Source organism: Natrix helvetica (assembly GCF_964273705.1).
Source record: "Natrix helvetica genome assembly, chromosome: 5".
Taxonomy (NCBI): Eukaryota; Metazoa; Chordata; class Lepidosauria; order Squamata; family Natricidae; genus Natrix; species Natrix helvetica.
Window position 1 is genome coordinate 106,302,335 of NC_138551.1, and position 21,867 is coordinate 106,324,201.

At 43.9% G+C, this 21,867-nt stretch overlaps 1 protein-coding gene across 1 annotated transcript in view; it reads right to left on the minus strand.

Moving 5' to 3' along the window:
- Positions 1 to 21,418, minus strand: part of ANK3 (ankyrin 3) — a 197,476-nt gene extending 176,058 nt beyond the window's left edge. The window contains exon 1 of the mRNA XM_081954513.1: positions 20,991 to 21,418. Coding sequence (XP_081810639.1) covers positions 20,991 to 21,104 — 114 coding nt within the window. The 5' untranslated portion in view covers positions 21,105 to 21,418. The remainder of the gene's footprint in view (positions 1 to 20,990) is intronic.
- Positions 21,419 to 21,867: the final 449 nt, after the last annotated feature.

Genomic DNA, 21,867 nt, shown 5'->3' on the forward strand with positions numbered 1-21,867 from the left:
TGTTGTATGAATGCACGTCCCTTCAGGTTTTATAGCAGAAACCTGCTAGAAAGGGAGAAAGAGCCTACCATAGAAAGTACCGTATTTTTCGCCCTATCAGACACTCCGGAATATAAGACGCATCCAATTTTAAAGGAGGAAAATCTAGAAAAAAACGATTCTGAACCAAATACTGTAGTAAAATATTTTATATCAACTGCATAAAGTTAACAGCAGTTTAAGAACAATTTTATGTCAACCATGTAACATATTAAGAACTATCTTTACTCTCATTAACAGTCAGTAAAGTCAGTAAACAGTGAAAGTAACAAAAATAAGGCTGTAATGTTTTTATTCGAACCCCAAGAATTCCTCTTCTTCGCTGCTATCAGAAATGAGGAAGGACAGATCCACGCAGTCATTGTCATCACTTTCTTCCTCACTGGTGTTTGCTGCCCCATTTTTAGATGACCCAGGTGGCTACATTCGGCGTATAAGACGTACCCAGATTTTCACCCTCTTTTTTGGAGTAAAAAAGTGCGTCTTATAGGGCGAAAAATACGGTAACTCATACAGCAGATATCTGGGCTTGCCTAACAATTATATTAAATCAGTTTCAAACAGAAATCTGAAAATCTAATAAAACCCCACAAACCCAAGGAGATATTTAAAATGCTGTTCCGCAGATATTATTTTCATTAGCTTAAAAATAATTCTCATTTATTCACAAATGGTTCTCCAGTTATTTTTCCATGTAAAAGGACAATAACATGTCCTACATCTTTTGCCAGGATTTAATAAAGTAGGCAATAAATTAATCAGGATCCCTCCTCCGGCTGGAGAGAAACACTGAATGCAGGAAGCAAGTAGAAGGTTGTTTCATTCACAGGATGTCCATCACATCTTTCTAGTGCCACAACCCCTTTGTGCTTGCAGACTCAGCCAACAGAGGATCTCTGCAGGGAACAAAAGGGCATGTGCCATGCACATCATGCCATCATTGTGCCAGTTATATAATTTGTGCCATGATATGAAGTGCATTGCATCACTCCAGTGGTGTCTAACAAATGCCTACATTTAAATGCAGACAAGAGGAACTTCAAGGAACTTTCATTTTTTAATTATTTAGTTTCTCAAATGTGTTTGCTTGGAAGTGCTCTAGTGAACATGTGCCATTCAACTGTTTTATTCTAACGGGCAATGGAACGATTAGGAATTAGACCTGCCTCGATTTCAAATGACACAAAATTGCTTCCATTAGACTTCCATAGTTTATCAGATATTGTCTTCTTATTATGTGATGTTATTTCCTAATATACCATGAATTGTGCTTAACACTTACAAGAAAAGTACTAGGATAAAGCATTGTACAGCTTGAGAAGGGTGAAGAGGATGCATAGCAGGGCCAACTACCCAAAGAGAGCAATCAACACATGGAACAGAAGTTGCCTCCAGAAGTTGTGGGAGCTTCATCACTGGAGGCTTTCAAGGGAAGACTGGACTGCCATCTGTCAGAAATAGTGTAGGGTCTCTTGCTTGGGTGGGGGGTGTTGGACTAGATGACCTACAAGGTCCCTTCCAACTCTGTTAAACTGCATGTAACAAGTGCCTCTGAAGTTTCCCTAATGTTGTAGATGCCTGGTAAACTTTCTCACAGCCTGGTGGTGAACTGAACGGTAGCCTTGACCGTCTTCTGTGCCCAGGAGATGGCCAGCAGAGAGGGGGGTGGTCTTCCTGTAGAATCCCAGAGAGAAGCAGATGAGCACAAAAACACCATGGGGAAATGACAGCATTTCAATTGTTGCTGGAAATTCAGGTCACACCTCAAAACTCGGAAGAGAGAAGTGGGCCTGGCTATGAAGACCATTCTGTTTTGATGGGGTCTGTGGGTGGAACCTGGATGGTGGACCTCGGTTGTATTTTGATTAGTTGGTAAATTACTTTGATTTGCTTGAAGTTGGGTAGTGTAGTAATATTTGGGTAAAGAAAAACACAGAGAAGGAGCAAGTGGAAGATGAAAAGAACAGAAATATTAAAAGCTATTCGTTAAGTGGGGTATAAGGTTGGGTGGAGTTGTACTAAACTCAGTAGAAATGAAATCTGTATTTATCTCAGATGCCTGGCTAGTCTCAGATACCTCCCAATCTCCCATGGTTAACTGGAGGTGCCCAGAAACAACATCTTCACTGCTGGAAATTTCAACCGTGACATTTCCTCTCCTCCTCCCTCCAGAGAATGTTTTGCATCTAGCCTAAAAAATTGCAGGGCAATTTGCTTTTTGCATCTCTTTGCTCACTTGCTCAGGTCAGTGAAAATCTAGCTCCTGGATCAGTGGATTTTTCTTTTGCTGTCAAGTCTCTTTCACACTGACGTGACCCATAGATATGTTTTAAAAAGCATTACCTGCTTTGAGGTACTCTCTTAAAAGTCTGAGAGGCATATTTTGGAGCCTCCGGTAGAGAGCAGCATTTGAAATATTTTTAACAGGACGGCCTGTCCAGCTATCCTGCATTTTTGACCCAAGGCAGAGAGTACATATGGCCTTTCACTCTGAATTTACTGTCTCTGTTCAACAGTTATTTCTGCTTGAATCTATGGAAGAGACCAGAATCTCTGAAATCTGTCTTGAAACAACAGAAGGCAGAAATCATAAATTCAATTATAGGAAATTTCTGTGAGCTGCTTTTCATTTCATCATCATCCAAACAAATAATTGTAGTCAGCCAGTGGGCTAATTCGCAATATAAGAAACCATAAAAATGCAAAATTTTTAAAAAAGTTTATATAAAAATTATTTTTAAAAAAATGCAAAACTAAAACGTTAGATCAATTTAAAAATGAAGAGACACATAGACAGCATTTTGGGAATGAAGCAACAGCTCTTAAAACTGTGTAGGTATGCTTATCCTTCAAATCAATACATTTTACAACTACAACCATATTCACTGGCCATAGAGCTTTATAAAGAACTTTAAGGATGGCAGACAATTAATCCTAGATTTTTCATCTCTCCTCAACTGACGGTCAGACAATTCCTTTCCGGATTATAAGATATCAAAAGCCCCCATGAAGCACTACGCAAAATTGACTCTCCTGATAACACCCGGAAGCTAATTAGATAGCAAACAAAGAAATTCACACTAGGAAGATGACAAAGGAAAATGATCAAGATAGTTACAGGCTTTGTCATATCATCCACAAAAGGGATTTGTTTTTGTCATAGTGGTCTCAAATTTAGCAGAAATTTAAAATAACCTTAAAATACTCCAAATATCTATCTACATCTACATCTACATCTACATCAACATCTACATCTACATCTTCTATATCATCTATATCATCTATATCTATATCTATATCTATATCTATATCTATATCATCTATATCTATCTATCTATCTATCTATCTATCTATCATCTATCTATCTATCTATCTATCATCTATCTATCTATCTATCTATCTATCTATCTATCATCTATCTATCTATCTATCTATCTATCTATCTATCTATCTATCTATCATCTATCTATCTAGTGGTCTCTTCTCCACTCCCTTTCTCCCCATAAGAGCAACCCTGTGAAGTAGTTTGGATTAAAAGAGAGTTTAAAAAGGTAAAGGTTCCCCTTGCACATATATGTTAGTAGTTCCCGACTCTAGGGGGCAGTGCTCATCTCCGTTTCAAAGCTGAAGAGCCAGCGCTGTCCAAAGATGTCTCCGTGGTCATGTGGCTAGCATGACTCAACACCAAAGGTGCATAGAACGCTGTTACCTTCACACCAAAGGTGGTGCCTATTTTTCTACTTGCATTTTTTATGTGCTTTCAAACTGCTAGGTTGGCAAAAGCTGGGACAAATAACGGGAGCTCACTCCGTTATGCGGCACTAGGGATTTGAACCGCCGAACTGCCGACCTTTATGATCGACAAGCTCAGCGTCTTAGCCACTGAGCAACAAAAGAGAGTAACCAGCCTCAAGTCATTGTATGCTTCTCCAGTAAAGGGTAGATCTGAACCTGGTGACTATCCAGAAGCATCACCACAACCTCACGGTGGCTGTGACATCTCCTGAAAGCAGCAACAGCAGAGGAAAGAAGAGCAAAGATATTTCTAATTGTGAAAGCCAATGGAAGGCAAATGCCACATGAAATAAGTGTAGCACAGCGAAAACGAATGAAGGAATGAATGGGACACTCTTGGGGCCTCTGACTGCCCATGCCTGCTGTCCACGTCTGTCCATTGCTGGACTCAGGAAAGGAAATCTGGAACAGCCAGCCTGGATGGATTCCCCCCTCTAGGCAAGCAGGGGGAAGATTGCTTCCCAGCTGTTCCTTCCACCTGTTTTCACAGAGTTCCACAACCTCTGAAAACGCAGTCAACAAACACAAAAGGAAATGACAGGATAAAGAAGAGTAACTTTAAGATTTCAGCAGAAAACACCTTCCTTCCTACTTCAGAGGACTATTCTACACAAACATATTAATGGCACCTGCCTCTGTCACATTCCTCTAGTTCAACTATTAATTTTTTTCTTCCACCAACACAAAAGAACTGGGAGGAGGCTGTTCCATAGGATTGGTGCCTAATTTTTGCCATTATTAGTATTTTAAAATGTTACTTTGTTTCTGACCTTTGATTGAAATAAATTGGAATGACTGATACAAATCGATGTAGTAAAGAAAGCATTCTATTATCTCACTAGTCATTAATTACTCTGATTAAATTTTTCATTATGTACCGTGAGTTGAGCTTATATCCCACCTTTTTAAAAAAAAAAAAAAATTAAGATGTCCAGGTTGTAAAATTTGGGCATCTTTTATAATTCATTTATGATTTGAGCATCTTCTGGTGCAACAGCAACAGAATCCAAAGCATGGAGTACCTTTAGCCCAGCTGTTGTTAAAAGGAAGAAAGACAATTTCCAAAGAGTCATTGGCTTTTTAAAATAAAATTGAGACTGAGCATCATGATGGAAACATTCTTAAACTTTTATCAAAGTGTTTCATTGCAGCGAGAGGCTGAGAAAACTCCCTCAGTGGCATCCTCCGTCATACTGACATACTAGGTTTGCAATTTGACCTGGCTAGGACGAAGGCTAGAGCTGCTGAGAAAAGATAGAGATGGTTCCCAGAGGCTTTCCAGGAACGATGAAAAACCTTAGCTCATGTGGGTGGAAAGAATGGGCCGTATTGTAAGGAGCCCCAGAGATTGGTCAAAGGAAAGGTCAACCCTATGAAGCATGGCATTGTGCAAGGACAGCTCTACAAAATGAACCCTTACACTTTGAGAGATGGGACTGACCTTGGATCGATGTCATTAACAGCCTGATGTCATTGGAGGACCTCAGAAGCCAGTCCAGCTGTCGTGAAAAAGAGATGAGGCTGCACGATGGGCACCAGGATGAATGCTCTGGGTTTATTGCTAAGCCAATGATCTTCTCAGACTTTCATCTCTAGATCTGAGCCAAATTTTGATCAGCATATCCATGAAGACAGTTTCAAGGGAAAGAAAAACTTTCTTGACGTGTTCCCAAAGCAGCCTTCTCTTGTTGGTCCTAGTCAGGGGTGGGTTCTGGGCGGTACGGTACTGTACGGGCATACCAGTGGCATCTGGAAGCAAGGGCCACCTTGTTTCGGAAGGGCCACCCCCCCCACCGCCTGCGTTCCTTACCTCTATTTGAGGGAAACAGGCCACAAGCTCATGCACACACAGCGTACAGCGCCTGCGCAACGTCGCCAAGCATCTGGGGCATCGCAGGGCGGTGGCACCATACCGGTTGCGACGGGATCCGGAATCCACCTCTGGTCCTAGTCCCTACGGCACCTTAACAGGAACTCTGACCCAACTGCACAACCATTCAGAGATAGCTTGGTGATGTTATCTTAGGGGAAACTATCCTCCTTCAGAGTGATGGCTTCCTGAACAGAATAAGCCTTCCTTAAAATGGTTCATTCCAACCCCAGTGAAGGTGCCAGAACAGAGGTGGTATTCAGCCAGTTTGGACGGGTTCAGTCGAACCGGTAGCTGAACTTTTGAGTACCAGCAAATACCACCTCTGGTATCGTTCCCTGTCCTATACTCCCTTGTTTTTTAGCTCAGCTAAATCTGATTCGTGTGGCAGATTGGATTGCCATGTCTCAGCTGAGCTAAAAAACCCAGCTCAGCTCCCCTGCGCTGACACCAAGGGCGATTTCTTAGTGCTGTGCACATGCACAAAGCACGCATTAGGCATGTGTGCGCGCAAAGCACAAGCGCGCATACAAAGCACATTCTCATAGAACCAGTAGGAAAAAATTGGAATCCCACCATTGTGCCAGAGACTAAACATCACCAACAAGGGGATTAGGTCACTCTCGCAAAGCAGGGAGCAAGTTGGTGAGTCAAGGAGATGTTATTTATTTATTTGCAGTGATGTTAATGCCATTCTTAATGGCAGAAAGTTTTGAAGGCAACAGATACAAACAGACTAAATTCTAATAAAAATAGTTGTGGGTGGGGGGAATCACATGTTGTCATCTGGGATTGCAGAAGGAGAAATGTTAGAATACAGAATTCTTGCCCTGGGGAGAGTAAGTAAGAAGTCAGAGATGCAGATGTTTTAAAGGCACAGCTGATCTTTGCCACTCATCCAGGGGTGGGTTCCCAAAAATTTTTTTACTACCTATTCTGTGGGCGAGTCCTATTTTGTAGGCGTGGCTTGGCAGTCATGTGACCGGGTGGGTGTGGCCAACTCTCTGCCATCCCAGAACTGTGCCGCAGTGGGGAGTTCTCCTGCGTGGATGTGCCTGACAGCAGCAGCTGCAGTGCACACCCTGCCTTCAGGGGCCCATTCCCCCAGTCAAATCAATTGCGGTGGCACCAATGGATGACGGGATATTCTTTCTTTCGACGGTACGGGGGGCGTGGCCAGGCCACCATCGCTACCGGTCCGGTCCAGTATGCCAGATTTTCACTACCTCTTCTGGCGTACTGTATCGTACCGAGAGGAACCCACCTCTGCACTCATCCATACATCCTGCCTCTATCTTGAAATGCCCTGCATATGTCAGAAGGGAAGCAAACCAGCTCAGTAGCAACTGAGCCATAGGCTCTATTTAACCGGCCACAAACTACAACCAGAGGAAGAGGAAAGCTTCTACACAACAATGACATAAATATTCATTTATAATTGTCCTTAATACAATTACTCCTTTCCAGAACAGAGTTGTTGAAAACTGCATACAGGATGAATTGGGCTTTGGGGGTTATTTCAAGTGTATACCACCTAACTTGAAAAAAGTATCCCTTGGGTTTTGATGCCTGAAAACAGAACCTTCACCACATATCTAGAAATATATCCTAAGTACAGTTTTGATTTCAGCTTTTCGAATTTCAAAATTGCAAAGGAAATAAATGCCGTCCTTCTGCAAATGCACCTCTAACAATCTGCTGCATTTTCACTCTACAAACCAATTCCCATATTGACTGATGCCAAGAAGACTCAGCAAAGAAAAGGGAAGCATTATTAGACTGTAAACAAAGGATCTGGAGGACATTTGTCCCCTCTGCTCACTCGTACCGCCTAATGTATCCTAACGTGCACAATGATATTGGAGCATTTCAGCCACTCTCTCGTCTGATGAGGCTCTTGAAGCATGAAGGGATCAGATACCAAATGTCTGTCTGAAGTCATAAAGAATGAAGAGCAGTTTTAATTGAGATGACAGGCAGTCTTGGCATCACCATCTTCAACCTTGGCAGAAGGGTAGAGGAATCGCTTCTCCTTTGATTCCCTGGCAGAATAATTCTTCAGAGTGAAAATGCTAATTCAATTGCATCTTACCAAAAAAAGCAGGAGAAAGAGCCCAGGCTTCATCTGCTCCTTCAAAAATAGTTCACCACTCTACACATCTTTCGGTATCATCACTGCCATTATGTACCAAAACAGTGTGAGAGCAGGCACAGGAGTTTGAGATGAAACCTTTGCTGGTTTCCATTTAGTTGGCCATGAGGATTAAATACGAAATTTAACAAAAAGGAAGAATATACAGATATGGCATCAGCAAGTGCCTGAGCTGTTTTTCCTATTTATCTTAGCATTATTATGTGGACAGCTTAATAATTCAGACATCAGAAGATTCAGGCAGTTCAAGTTAAAGATTTGTTGCAAGCTTAGGCTCTCTACAAGAATCTGAGCTACTAACAGTTGAGGCAAATGAATGGGAGTTAAGAAAGGCATTCAAGGAGGGCTGGACTAGGATCTCTTGTGAGCGCCTAGGGACTCATGGCTGATGATGCATTTGACCCCTCTCTCAGCTCAGCCTTGCCATCTCCAACAGTACTCAAGCTAGGGAGGAAAAAGAATTGTGTCTTTTCAATACAAGGGGACTGTATTGAACTGATAATAAATATTTTTATTCTATGCCATCCAGAATCATGAGATATACATAAACACCACAGGAGGTAGGTAGGTAGGTAGGTAGGTAGGTAGGTAGGTAGGTAGGTAAGTAGGTAGGTAGGTAGGTAGGTAGATAGATAGATAGATAGATAGATAGATAGATAGATAGATAGATAGATAGATAGATAGATTAGACAGACAGAGATGGATGAGAGAGAGAGAGAGAGAGTCAGACAGACAGACACAGACAGACAGACAGACAGACAGACAGACGATAAATATTTAGAACTTAGAAATGTGCTTTCCAGAAGAAATAGAAAAGGTACAATAGTTAGAAATCCATAATTAAAGCTGAGAAGTATTTTCTCCCAAAATCCTGATAAATGATCAGTTGAACAATAAAAATACACAACGAACAAAGAGAACAGAAAATTTGCCACATGATTTTGTAAACAGGACCTAAGTGAAAATGTAAGTAGGCACCAACGTAATGAAGTGACAGGGTGACCCACATTGGAAATGAGGTAACTGTGAACGTGCAGAAAGAAAATAGAGGCATCAGGTAAGAACTGAGGACACAGAAACTTCCTGATAATAAAGAAGAAGAAGAAGAAATGGGTCACCATCTGACAAATAAGAATCAGCATACACCCAGGAAGTTGGATATGAAAACACCCAGCAGAGAAAAGTTGTCAGCTTGTTGACTTAGGAGAAGGAGGAGGAGGAAGAGGAGGAGGAGGAAGAGGAGGACGAGAAGGAGGAAGAAGAAGGAAAGGAGGATGAGGAGGAAGAGGAGAAGGGAAGGAGAAGGAGGAAGAGGAGAAGGAGAAGGAGAAGGGAAGGAGAAGGAGGAAGAGGAGAAGGAGAAGGGGGAGAGGAGGAGGAGGGGAGGAGAAGGAGGAAGAGGGGAGGATGAAGAAGGGGAGGAGGAGAAGAAAGGAAGGAGGAAGAGGAACAGGAGGAGGAGGAGGAGAAAACCAGAAGTGAAAGAAAACCATATCTGGAAAAAGACATCATAAGCACAGGAGAAATCTAACCCAGATGGAAAAGTACAGAATGCCTGCAAAACCATGGAGACCTCAAGGAAAAATAAGCTAGGAGAGGAATTTATCGATGGACTCATCATCATCAAAAGAAATGATTAAGAAAGCACAGAGAGTGAGGAGAGAAGAAAAAACTCAAGCAATGGAAAAGAAACAGTGGAGAGATCCAGCAGTAAATAGAAGCAAGCAACAAATGATATCAAGACTATCAGTGTTTAATGATTCCAAATCAAGCTTCACAGTGATTTCTGACAGTTCTGATGGCTTCTAATTCAGCTTCTTATTTCTGTCTAAATTATTCTGAGATTTCAATCACATTGTCATACCCGGCCACTGCCTTCTATTTCTGCAGACACCCTGAGCTTTTGGAATAAAACGAAAAGGACTGCTATGCTATTAACCACAGGACTTATTTCTGTGCAGATATGGACAGGACTCTGTAACTGTCCTACACAAAACTCCATATCCTCCAACACACTCAGAAACTGGTTTATGAAAAGAATATTGGCGGAAAATTCAAAGGTGGCTGATAGAGATAACCGAAAAGGAAATAGAACTCAAACCAGAACTATTTCTTTCGGGAATCATAAACGATAAATATAATCAGGGGGTAATCTACTTAATAATACATATTATTACGGCAGCAAGAATGGTCTTTGCCCAGAACTGGAAAAACAGGGAAATTCCACAAGAAGAGGAAGTAATTAGGAAAATTCTGATTTGTGCTGAAATGGATAAAATGACTTGGGAATTGAAGAACAAAGATGAAATCAGAATATTATAAGATCTGGGATAAATTTTATCGATGGTTGGAACAAAAAAAGAAAGATCCAAAATAAACAATGACTAAGATTTATGGAATGGAGACTAGAATTATGTATGAAATCATAACAGTGAAAATGGATAAGACAAGAACAAAGCAACATGGATGGAAATACGATATTCTTATATTTGTAAATACTGAACAGACCAATTGTAAATTAGCATGGTGGTTATAATATTTAACTTTATATCTTAGTATGTATGACAAAGACATTGCCAGGATGGTTACATTGTATCCAATGTTTTAATGTGTGTTTAAAAAAAACTTTTTATATAAAAAAAGAGAAACTGGTTTATGTAATATGCCATAAATAATTTATCTGGTTGTGCTGTCACGCAGTGCATATTCCCTCTTTAAGCCTAAAGGAGTGTGTGCAACATATGGGTTGAAGACTACCAGGCTGCTCTAATTTGCTTGCAGTAGTGAGAAAGAGGAAGGGCTGAGATGTGCGTTTTGCCCTTAAAAGATCCAAATGCAAAAAAAGAGGAAAAAAAGATTTAGTTCCACCAGGCTCCAACGGGTGAAAAGGGTACATCAGCCTCTTGGCATCCTGGCCTTAAAAAGGAAGATCCATCAGAACAAACCGTGAATAACTGTAGCTGAAGTCTTGGCGGCTACCACGTGAGGGAACTTCTCAGCCCAAACCAAGGCATAACATTGAAACAAGGGGAGAGAGATGGAAAAGTTCATTCCGTACAAATGACAAGCAAAGCTGCAAGAAAAATTCTACCAAGGTGGCAGAGGTGGGTTCCTACCAGTTTGGCCAAATAGGTAGAAACGTGGTGGCCTGGGTCACTGGAACCTGTAGCAACCCAGGCCTGCCACGCCCCCAAACCGGTTCTCCTAAGGTGGCGGCATCTTGTTTTTGGGTTCTGTGCCTGCACAGAACAATTTTCATTGCAATTTTTTTTCATTTTTTAAGGTTTTATGCATGCACAGACCTTTTTATTTGCAAATGTGCACAAGCACAGAGCACGCATCTGGCGTGTGTGCGAGCGAAGCAGGCACGCGCAAAAATTTTCCGCTCACCAAACTGGCAGTAATGCCGTTAGCAACCCAGGCCTTGGCTGTTGGTCTCCATCATGATTAGAAGACTTTAAACAGTTTTAACTTTCTGGTCACTGGTGCTGTGGCTTCACAGTTTATATATGCTGTTTCTATCGTGAAACAGGCACGTTTCATTAAATAATAATAAAAACACGCTTCAGTGAAGTTCCGTTCCTGGCAACAACAAGGACTCATCTACACCAGGTGTTTTGGCAACAGCATGGAAGTGATTTGCCATTGTTGCTCCGACTTCCTCGTTTTCAAGGACAAAGCCAATCAGAAGCTGCCACTAGTAGTAACAGTTTCCTAAATGGTTTAGAGATCTCCTTCAATGGTACCTTATCCTTCCAATATCTTTGAAGACTATGAAGAATTTAAAGATACTCAGTTGTGTTTTTCCTTAGGCACAGTGCAACAGTGAAAAATAAAATTTTTATTTTATAGCAAAAAAAGCAAAAAAGCTGGAGCATTCAAAATGATATCTTAGTAGCCAAGATTTTAGATTTAGCTTCTCAAACACTGACTGAAGCTGTACCATTTCATACTGCAGTCCACTGGGGGGAGGGTGTATCTTTAGACAGTTTATATAGCCGCCCATAGTCACTTTGGCAAGATGGATGTCTGTATAAATTGTTTAAATGAAGAAAATAAAATAAGAGTCAAATCTGTGCACGCAGTCCCCAAGCAAGACGTAATTATGACCAACCTTACCTCTCCCAGCACAAAAACACTTCTGAATTTAATAAGAGTCTTGGCAGCAAAATTAACCAACTCATTTGAGATTTTGGGAACAAGGGAAATTAAATCTCGCTTCTTGTTTGCAGAATCTACATAAACTGGGCAACGCAGAGAAGAGGCATAAACAAAAGTTCATCTTTGAAACCCTTATAAAAAATGAGAGATTGTTTACAAATTTATTGCCTGACTTAATACTTATTATGCATTTCACACAAAGAGCCCCAGTTGCTGAATGATGGCAGAAGATGTTCTTGGTGTCAGAAAAGCTTTCTCTGAGAAAAACATTTTGGACCTCCCTGCTTTCTTGGCTACTGCTGCTCATTTATACCAAGGGTCTCCAACCTTGGCAACTTTAAGTCTTGCGGACTTCAACTCCCAGAGTTCCTCAGCCAGTCCGCAAGTCTTAAAGTTGCCAAGGTTGGAGACCTCTGATTTATACAATTCTTTCCACCAAGTCTTTAGTCTTTGCCAGGCGCTTACAGCTCTTCCTCTTTAGAAGACCCCTCTGAGTAGTGGTGGGATTTAGCCGGTTCGCACCTATTCGGGAGAACTGGTTGTTAACTTTCTAAGCAATTCAGAGAACCGGTTGCGGGAAGAAATCTTGTTTTGTTATTTTCCACTTTACGGGGCTAATCCTGTAAGGAAGGCAGGAAGGAAACATTCTGATGTTGTTTCTAGCCTAATCTTTATTGCTCTGCTTACAGAAACTGCCTCTCCGGTTAACCCGTATTAGATTGTAACAGCTAAGGCGAAGCGCCCTTCAACATGAGTGACATTGAGTTGGTTGCGCCCAACTCACGTGACCACCGAGCCACGCCTACCCAGCTGGTCATTAGGACAGAGAACTGGTTGCTAAATTATTTGAATCCCACCACTGCTTCTGAGATAAGCACAAGGTTGAATGGATGATTTGTGATCCATTTCCCCACCTCCATCGGAACATCACCTCTGCGGCTGAAAAAGCACCAAGATGCACCCAAAGGCTGAAACATTTTTAAACTCGCATTTGCGTAGGCCACAAAAGATCCAGAACATGGACAAAAAAGGTTCGTCTCCATCTCCACAAAGCAAGATGGGCTGGCTATTCCCAGGACTTTGGGTAGTGGGATCACGGAGAGAAAGAGACCATTGTTTTTCTCTGCTTCAAACATTTATATACTGCTTCCCAGGAAATATTTCAAGATGGTTTGCAACAAAATTCAAAGTGATTAAACAGTAATTCAGAACAGCTGGCATCAAAGCTATGTGTAAATATTTTATATAATATGCAAGATAAAATGAACAAGGATAAGCAATAAAACAGAGTATTAAAACAGCAGGAATATCACGGTGGGAAGCATATCGTTTAATGCCATAATAACCCTTCTGGGAGGGTGGCCGTGTGTCTGCCTATGGCAGGAAGACAGTAAGGATGGGGGTCTTTGTCCCACTGTGGAGAGCCATATCCATCTGGGGACCACCAATGAAAAGCCTTGCATCTTCTGAGTAGCTACTCATGGAGTCTCAGCCTAGGGCAGTGTTTACGAACCTTTTTGGCACCAAGTGCCGAAACTGGAGCGTGCACGTATGCATGTATGCACCTGCACACGTGTGCTGGAAACCAGAAGAATAGTGCACATGTGTGTGCCGGCCGGCTGCTCTTCTGGTTTCTGGCGTGCATGTGCGCATGAAGGCCACCTGGCCGGTACGCATGCCGGAAACCGGAAGATCATCTTCCCAGCACACACATGCACACCCGGTGGTTACTCTTCCATTTTTTGGTGATCCCGTGCATGTGAAGACCAGCTGGATGGCATGCCAGAACTCAGAAGAGCAACTGGCGATGGCTCATGTGCCTGGAGAGTGCCTCTATGTGCCACATCCGGCATGAGTTCCATAGGTACCCCATCACAGGCCTAGGGGATCTCCCAGAGAAGTCCCTCAAAGTTGAAGGGTGAAGAACATGACCACAATGTGCTATCACCCTTGCCACAACAGTTCATCTTCACTAATGTATCCTAACCGTGTCCAAGGATAGCCCCATGGTTGATGCATTACAGTAATCTAAACAAATGGTGTCCATGTTATGATTATCAGAGTGAAGCTCTCTCCATCCAACTTCAGACATATCTGGGGCTGCAAACACAGCTAGTAGAAGGTGCTTGATGCTTCCATAGATCCCACTTGTCCCCCCACAATATTTAAGACAAATCTGAAAGCACCCTAAAGTTACCTGTTGTAATGCATACATTGATACGGCCACCCAATTGCTGGTCTTCACAGGACAGCTAAAAACCAACAGAAACCAAGACTCCTGGGCTGACTTAGGGGGTGGGTGGGAGTGGGACACATGGGATTCTAGTGATTCTCTTTCTTTCTTGAGTTCAAAACTTTCCACTATTAGAGCAGCTCCAACTATAGAGCCACTTTCCCATCAGAATGTCTACTCAACACACCCTAGAGAGGATATGATGCCAAAAGGCCCCGAAACTCTCAGAAAAGCCAGCTGGGTAACATAGAGAGGAAACAAGAGAGGAACAGCTTTACTTCCAGGAAGGGCTCAGAAAAATCTTGATAATGAGTCATTTTCAGAATTCAATCAGACTTAAAGCATGTTCTTGCTGTCTTCTTCAAAACTGTCCCAGGACGTTCCACTGAAATAAGTAGACGTTTCTATTCATTGCAAAGGAAATAATGCAAGATATTTCCCTAGTAGATTGCACTCTACCTTCAAATTTTCCATTCCTTCAGATATATTATTCCTGGAAAGCTCTCTGTGTATCAGACGCTGCGTCTCCTTCCCCCCTTCCTTTTCTCTCCACACCATGGAGTACTAAGCACACTCAAACCATTCTCTTCATCCTTTCCCCTAGACAAAAGTATTTCTTTCTGCATTCTTACATCTGTATTAATTACCTCTCTGTCCTAAAAATGAAAACGGATTCAAAATTGAAGACAACATATATCAGTAATTCATGTGAAACAAACCAGGTGCAGCTTTTTCTTCTAGGTGCTGAATTGTGTTGGCCATTTCACCTTACAGGCACCACCCCAGTTCCTAATGATTTTATAAAGATGAAACACTGACAATATAACCAAGAAAGACCTACGTAGTCTTGACCTTCAGGATTAGTTTAATGTTAACAGTCCAGTGCATTTCAACTCCAAATGTGGTAACAATGAAATCATATCTGAATTAATTAATCCATATTCCAACTTCTAAACTGTAACTCAAAAATGCGGCCAGTGCAACTAATATTTTTTTTTAATTCTTTGAGGCAACTCAATATATAAGAAAAAAAATGACTTGTTGCATTCACTTTCTTTTAAGATTTCGAGAAATAAAATTAATTTCACATTTCAGTGGTTTTTTCCTTGTTATTCCAAAGGTTACATAAATAATGAGTATAAACTCATCAGTTCCTCCAACTTCTTATAGAAATGAGTTACAGGCTTAGGAATCACAAATGAGTCTTTCTAAAACTGCTGACAAATTTAAGACTTTGGGACTAGTAACAGCATCAAGAGGAAGCATTCCAATCAGGAAATGTTTATTTCAGCTGCCAACAAACACTCTGAAATCAAATTCAGAGTTTAATTCAACAATAGTTTTTTAAAAACTCTTTAAGGAGAAGTGAATTGGCCAAAACATCCTACAAGACTTTGTACTGAAAATAGATTTACTGGCTATTTTTAAAACTCAGCGTATTCCATAATACGAGCTATTCATAGATAAATTGGATAAAAATAATCACTCCAGCATTTTCCAATGTCTCGTGTGGAATTAAATGCAAACATTAGAACTGATCCTCCAAAGACCAGGGATCCAACAATTGCCAGAATTTTAATGAAGTGAGAAAATAGTAGAGAAGGAAGTAAGTTCTAAAAATCCTTATTCCAATCAGTGACTGAAATGAAAATAAATTCCTAATTACGGTCCCCAAAGTGGGGAAAACGTTTCCAAAAGGTGGTTGTAATTAAGACAGGAAACCTCTCAAAGGATACATCTACTAGATGAAAATCCTTAATAGAACATAAATTCAAATGGAAATAGGAAGATGCTGTAAAATATAAATAAACCTGGAAGCAAAATGCATGTTAATGAAATAAAGAACACAAAAAGGCATATACCAATGATGGCGAGCCTATGGCACGTGTGCACGAAGTAGCAGGTGGAGCCATGTTGCCTGGTATGCATGGCATTGTCCGTTCCTCCGCCGGGGTTTCTGGTGCACTTGCGCATGTGACGATCAGCTGGCATTCTTGCGTGTGCCAGTGCCGGAAACTGGAAGAGCTGGTCTTCCGTTTTCCAGCGTGAGCATGTGCACCGGCCAGCTGATCGTTGTGTGTGCATGCGTGCCAGTAACCAGAAGACTAACTGCCAGAAAGCGGAAGTTCATTTTCCAGCGCCCACACGCCCCCTGGGCAGCTCCTATTCCGGGTTGCGGCCCTGACGAGTGCGCACACTCCCTTTTCGGCACTAGGTGCTGAAAAGTTTCGCCATCATTGGTATATATACCATATTCATGTAAGTGAGCCAAATATAGTACATGTAAACTACAGAATAGAATCATTCCAGACGAAACACGCAAGTTGAGAGCAAAAATAGAGGGTGAAACGTATTTCTCCATGTTCATCATTCAAACTTGTTGCAAAATTTTCTTAACATCCCCCAAGATCTAATCAGCAAACAACAGCAGATGGAACAAACCTCCAAAGAAAGCAAAGGAAAAATGGGGGAAAGAAATGAATGCTTTTTTTTTTTACTCAGTTAATAGCTTGTGATATTTTCTTTGTTGCTCCAACAGCTAATGTCAAAGAACAAAAAAAAAAAAAAAACCCCCAGACTTTTGGCTATCCAAGTGCTGGACTTTCCATCAGGGCCACCACTCAAAGAAGCTGCTGGGCCAGGGATAAAGAACTCACAGTATCCCTGCAGCATCTCTCTGCAGCCTCAGGGCCCTTTGGAGTAGGTGGGGGCCATGGCCTTCCTCCTTTGAAGAGAGAATGGGGGGGGGGAGGGAAAGCGGACCTTCAAAGGGATTTGCCCTGCCCTTTGAAAACCTTACAGAAGCCTCCTACTCCTCTTCCCTTTTGAGTGCAGGTTCCCACAGGCTGTGCAAACTTTGGCGTGGCCTTCCCTTAACAAATGTTTCTGCTCTTGATATAGGCTGAAAATAGATATTGAGATAATTTCAATGGATATTTTTGGAATTGTACTTCATGAGGAACATGCCGAACTGGGCAGTTCCTTTGCTCTGTCAGCCAACAAATGGGGCTTCTGCATAGGCTGACTGGCCACAGCTGAGTTGGCCATGGCTGAGTTGGCCACGGTGAGTTGGCCACGGTGAGTTGGCCATGGTGAGTTGGCCCATTTTGAACTGCTCTGTTCACCAGTCTAAGGCAGAATATCAAGGTCCCATATTAATCTACAGACAATCCCCGACTTACAACAGTTGATTTAGTGACCATTCAAAGTTACACTGGAACTGAAAAACGTGATTTACAATGGTTGCAGCATCCCTATGGTCACATGATCAAAATTCAGATGCTTAGCAGCTGGTTCATATTCATGAGGGTTGCAGTGTCATGGAGTCACGTGATCGATCACCTTTTGCAACCTTCTAACAAGCCAAGTCAATGGGGGAAGCCAGATTCACTTAACAACCATGTTACTAAGTTAACAAATGTAATGATTCACTTAACAACTGGGGTAAGAGAAGTCGTAAAATGGGGCAAAACTCACTTAACAAATGTTTCCCTTAGCAACATAAATTTTGGGGTCATTTGTGGTCGTAACTCGAGGACTACCTGTACAGAGGAAAAGTCTATCCCCAAAGTAGGCAGTGCTGCCCTTAAATTTAGGATGTGGCTCAGAGAACGCGCCTTTTGCTTGGCCATCAGTGCTCCAACTCCTGAGAAGTTTGTTCTTTCTTCTGATAACTGTCTGTGGGGTCAAGTGGAAAAGGAAGTGAGGCCCAGAAGCCACAAATCCTCCTCTATGCCACAGATTTCCCGCCAGGAATTCTACCTGCCACTCCCCCCACTGCTTAAAACACAAACATATGCCAACTTTCTGCTCAAACCATTTGTCTTCATGTTATGTCCACCACGAGTCTCTGAACCATTGGAAATTATAGGTGCTGTTCCTGCTGCTCCTGCCTCTCCTGCAGAGTTAGTGCCCTAGGAGGGAAAGGCTGAGGTCAGTGAGCTTGGTTGCTTTCTTGCAGACATCTAGTAAGATGTCTTATATAACCCACACTAGGTAACGTCAGCAGCACTTACCTAGTTTGGTCACGAACCATCTGCAAGAAAATCACCAAGCTCTCAGAGAGCCCAGGACCCCTCATTTCAACCCTGAACTACAAATATTCTCCTCGGTCGACTGAAGTCAGCTATGCAGGTCCAGGCAACAGCATGGCCACAGGTGTGAAGTCCATCTGTTCTACTTGGAAGTCTATCCCTCCTGCTCCTGTGATTTGACTTTGTGTGATCAGAAACCCTCCACATTTCTCCCCGCAATGTGGCCATTGGAAACTTTCTGGGAACTCAGGTGCAGCACCTCCCAGGGTTGTCCTGATTGTCCCTCTGGCTTCTGAGATGCCTGAGCTGGTCCAAGCATCACAACATTTGCCAAAGCTTGAGCTCCCTCCTCTACCTCGAGTCCCTATTTAACTTTAATAGAACATGATCCAAAAACAATCCACTTGGGCGGACCCTAAGATGTAAGGATTGCAGAACTGCTTCCAGTACATCGGGATGGGACTATCTTCTCCCAGGAGCTGCTCTTAAAAGGCCGTGGATGGAAGCTCCTCAGGTCTGTAAACTGAAAGGACCACTCAGACTGATGTTGGTGGTTTCAGACACCTGGTTCTTGCCAATATGAGAAGGCAACTTCCAAGGGGTATTTCTAACATTGTCCAGCATTAGTTCAGAGCCAGAACAAGGGAGGCCAGATTGGCTCCTTCCTTGGGAAGTTCATGAAAAGGAAGCCTATTTTTTTTAAAAAAGTACCTAATTTACAAAAGGGAAACCTGCCTTCTGTGCTGCACTAAGGAATGTCCACAGCTCCCCAGCCCAGGCGATGGGCAGCCTGGCTCAGGCTGCAAATGCAGCAGAGTTAATCCCTGCTTTTCCCCAGTGAGACTCAAGTTCTTTAACTGGTTCCAGGATATTTTGAGCTGAAGTCACCCCACAGCAGGGCAGGGGAAAATAAATATTTCCTGATGGCTGGGATCAAAGCTCCGCGAGGCTTTTCTCCCGTAACACAAATATTGGAAGAAGGAAATGGGTGACATTTATGATGACTGGGTATTTCTGCCCAGGTCCCCAGTGGTTGCTAGGTGATTCCCTTCTGAGGTATCAGGATCCCTAAACAGTAAAGTATTTCTGTCAACAAAGCAGTTGACCTCATCTCCGATCACTCCCTGGCCTCCTCGGGGCTCTCTCTGGCCTCTCTCTCCACTGCTTCTCTATCCCCGCCCCAAGAAGGCAGCAGGGTTAGACCCCAAGTCATCCTGCTCCTGCTGTAAGGTGCAGCCTTCGACCACTGAAGGATGCATGTAGCTAGTCCCATTATGATGCATGTGACAATGCAGGTCACACCAGCACTGAACATCACATCAGCAGATCTTTTGGAGTCCTCTAGCTGCTTGGAAGAAGGACGCTTGGCGAAAAACAGGCCCAAGCTCCACTCTCAGAAAGCGGAGGCTGGGGAGCAAAGTGAAAGGGCTTTGGGGGGAAACAAACCACAATTCAGAGCTATATTTGACTCCCACCAGTTCCACCCTGGCACAAAAGGCACAGGAGGAGCCCTTGAAAAAAGGACGGCAGGCGCCTGTCCCTTTAAGAGGATGGGAGCTTCAGGGCTTCCATGCGGCAGTCTGCGCCGAACGCAACCCCTTCGGTCCCACTCCTGCTCTCCCTGCATGGAGGAGCTTCGCGGTGCTTTCACACATGATGCTTGGCCCTGCAGCTTTGCAGAGGCAACGGGTGGGAGGAAGGCAGTCGAGGAACGAGAAGCTGCTTGCAGAGCTGAGCCCCCTCCCTCCCCGCCCCCAGGAGAATTTGACAGCCATCACATCCTTTAAAGGCAAGGCAGCCTCCGATGCTCAGAGCCCAGGTGGGGTTCATGCACCCCTTGGGTAAACTCACAAAGGCAATCAGGACCCCCCATTCCTGCCTCCCAGCTACAATTACTTAAAAAAACATTTTAAGACAATTCACAGGCATTTGAAGATGGAGACATGGAGCCCTAGGCCTTCTCCATGCACACAGGAGCCTCTGGAAGGGCAAGCTGAAACAAAGCCTCTTTGTGGAGGAGGGGGGCATCCAAGGGGCTGGTGGAGAAGGGGAGGGGAGGGCCTTCCAGGTTCAGCAGCTTCCTGGGCAGGGAAGGGGCAACTCAGCATCCTTTCCCCCCATGGGGCTCAGCCATCCCTTCTCCACCGTAAGCGGGAAGACAAGCCGACAAAAGAAAGTTGGCCAACCCAATTGAGTTAGAAAGCCCCTCCTCCCCAAGGAGAACCCCCTGGTCAGAAGCAAACCGGACAACATTGGTGGTGGTCCTTCTTCACCAATCTCAGCATCCACAAAGCCGCTGCAAGCCATGAAACACCCCCCCTCCACCTTTCCACTTCTTAGCGGAGATCTATTCAGATGGGATTTATCTAACCTGTTAAAACTCCCATCCCTGCCCTGCTTTGCCCTGGGCTTCGAACCAGGTCACCTTTCAATCTGCTGGAGCAAACACACACATCCACAGAGGGGCAGCCAAATCTGCCACAGCACTTCAAGCACAATCTAACTTCAAAGCAGCCCAATTTGCCTTTCAAAGCCTTTTTCCCCCTCTGGCCCACAGTGCAGGGCTCGAGGAACGTGTCGCAACCTTCCTCTTCTTCCTCCTCCTCCATCGCAAGTTCCCTGCATCAAAGCTCCCTGACATTTGGCGCTGCAGTGGGGGCAGAGTGAAACAAAAGGCGCCCACGGGAGGCTTTTGCAAAGAACTACCTTCTTCTTCCGATCCTTGGACCTCTTCCTGTGCTTCCTCTTCTTCTCATTCTCCTCCTCGGGGTTAAGTTCTAGATCGCGGTTCTTCTTGAGCTGCGACGCCGCGTGAGCCATAATGCCTGGAGGAGCCCCGTTAGAATAAGCCTCCCCCGCAAGGTAGAGCGGGTCAAATCCTCAGGCCCCTCAGCCGAGTAGGGGGGAGGCAGGGAGGCGGTGTGGGGGAGGGAGGCGGGCGGCGGACCCTTCCAAGCTCAGCCTCGGAGAGGAGTCCTCCCTGCACCGGAGCCTGGAGAAAAGAGGGCAGCCATGCTAACGCGCGGAGCCCCCGGACGAAGGCGGCGGAGACGGGCAGATCAGGGTTAAGGAGGCTGGGTGCCTGGCCACGGGCTGGAAGTGCCGAAGTGCCGCCTCGGAAGGGGGTTGGCTGCAGCCCATGGCTCTCCCCCGCGGAGGGACGCAGAACAGCCCCCCTCTCCCGCCCGGCTGCTCCTCCGCCTAATCCTCAGGTCCGCTTCCGAAATCCGCCCCTCAGAGCATCCTGACGCTGCAGCTGGACGCTCCCTCGCCCAGGTTTGCGGGCTGAGCTCCTGAGCAAATGGAGCAGCTCCCACTTTGGACCCACTGCTGGCGGTGGCAAGAAATAAAGGAACGAGAGAGGGGGGGCGCTGAGAGAGATTTACCATGGAGACCCTAACTGCTGCTGCCTGGTGGAAGAAACAATGCCTGCATTGCTGGATCAACAGTGCGTCCTTTATGCTGAGTGTTCAGTCTTGCTGCAGGGACCAACATTGTTGTCCTCCCCTGTTCCAGCACATGCTGATTACAACACAGCTGGGGAGGAGGCTAGAGATGCCATCGTGCAGGCATCAAAGCAGCA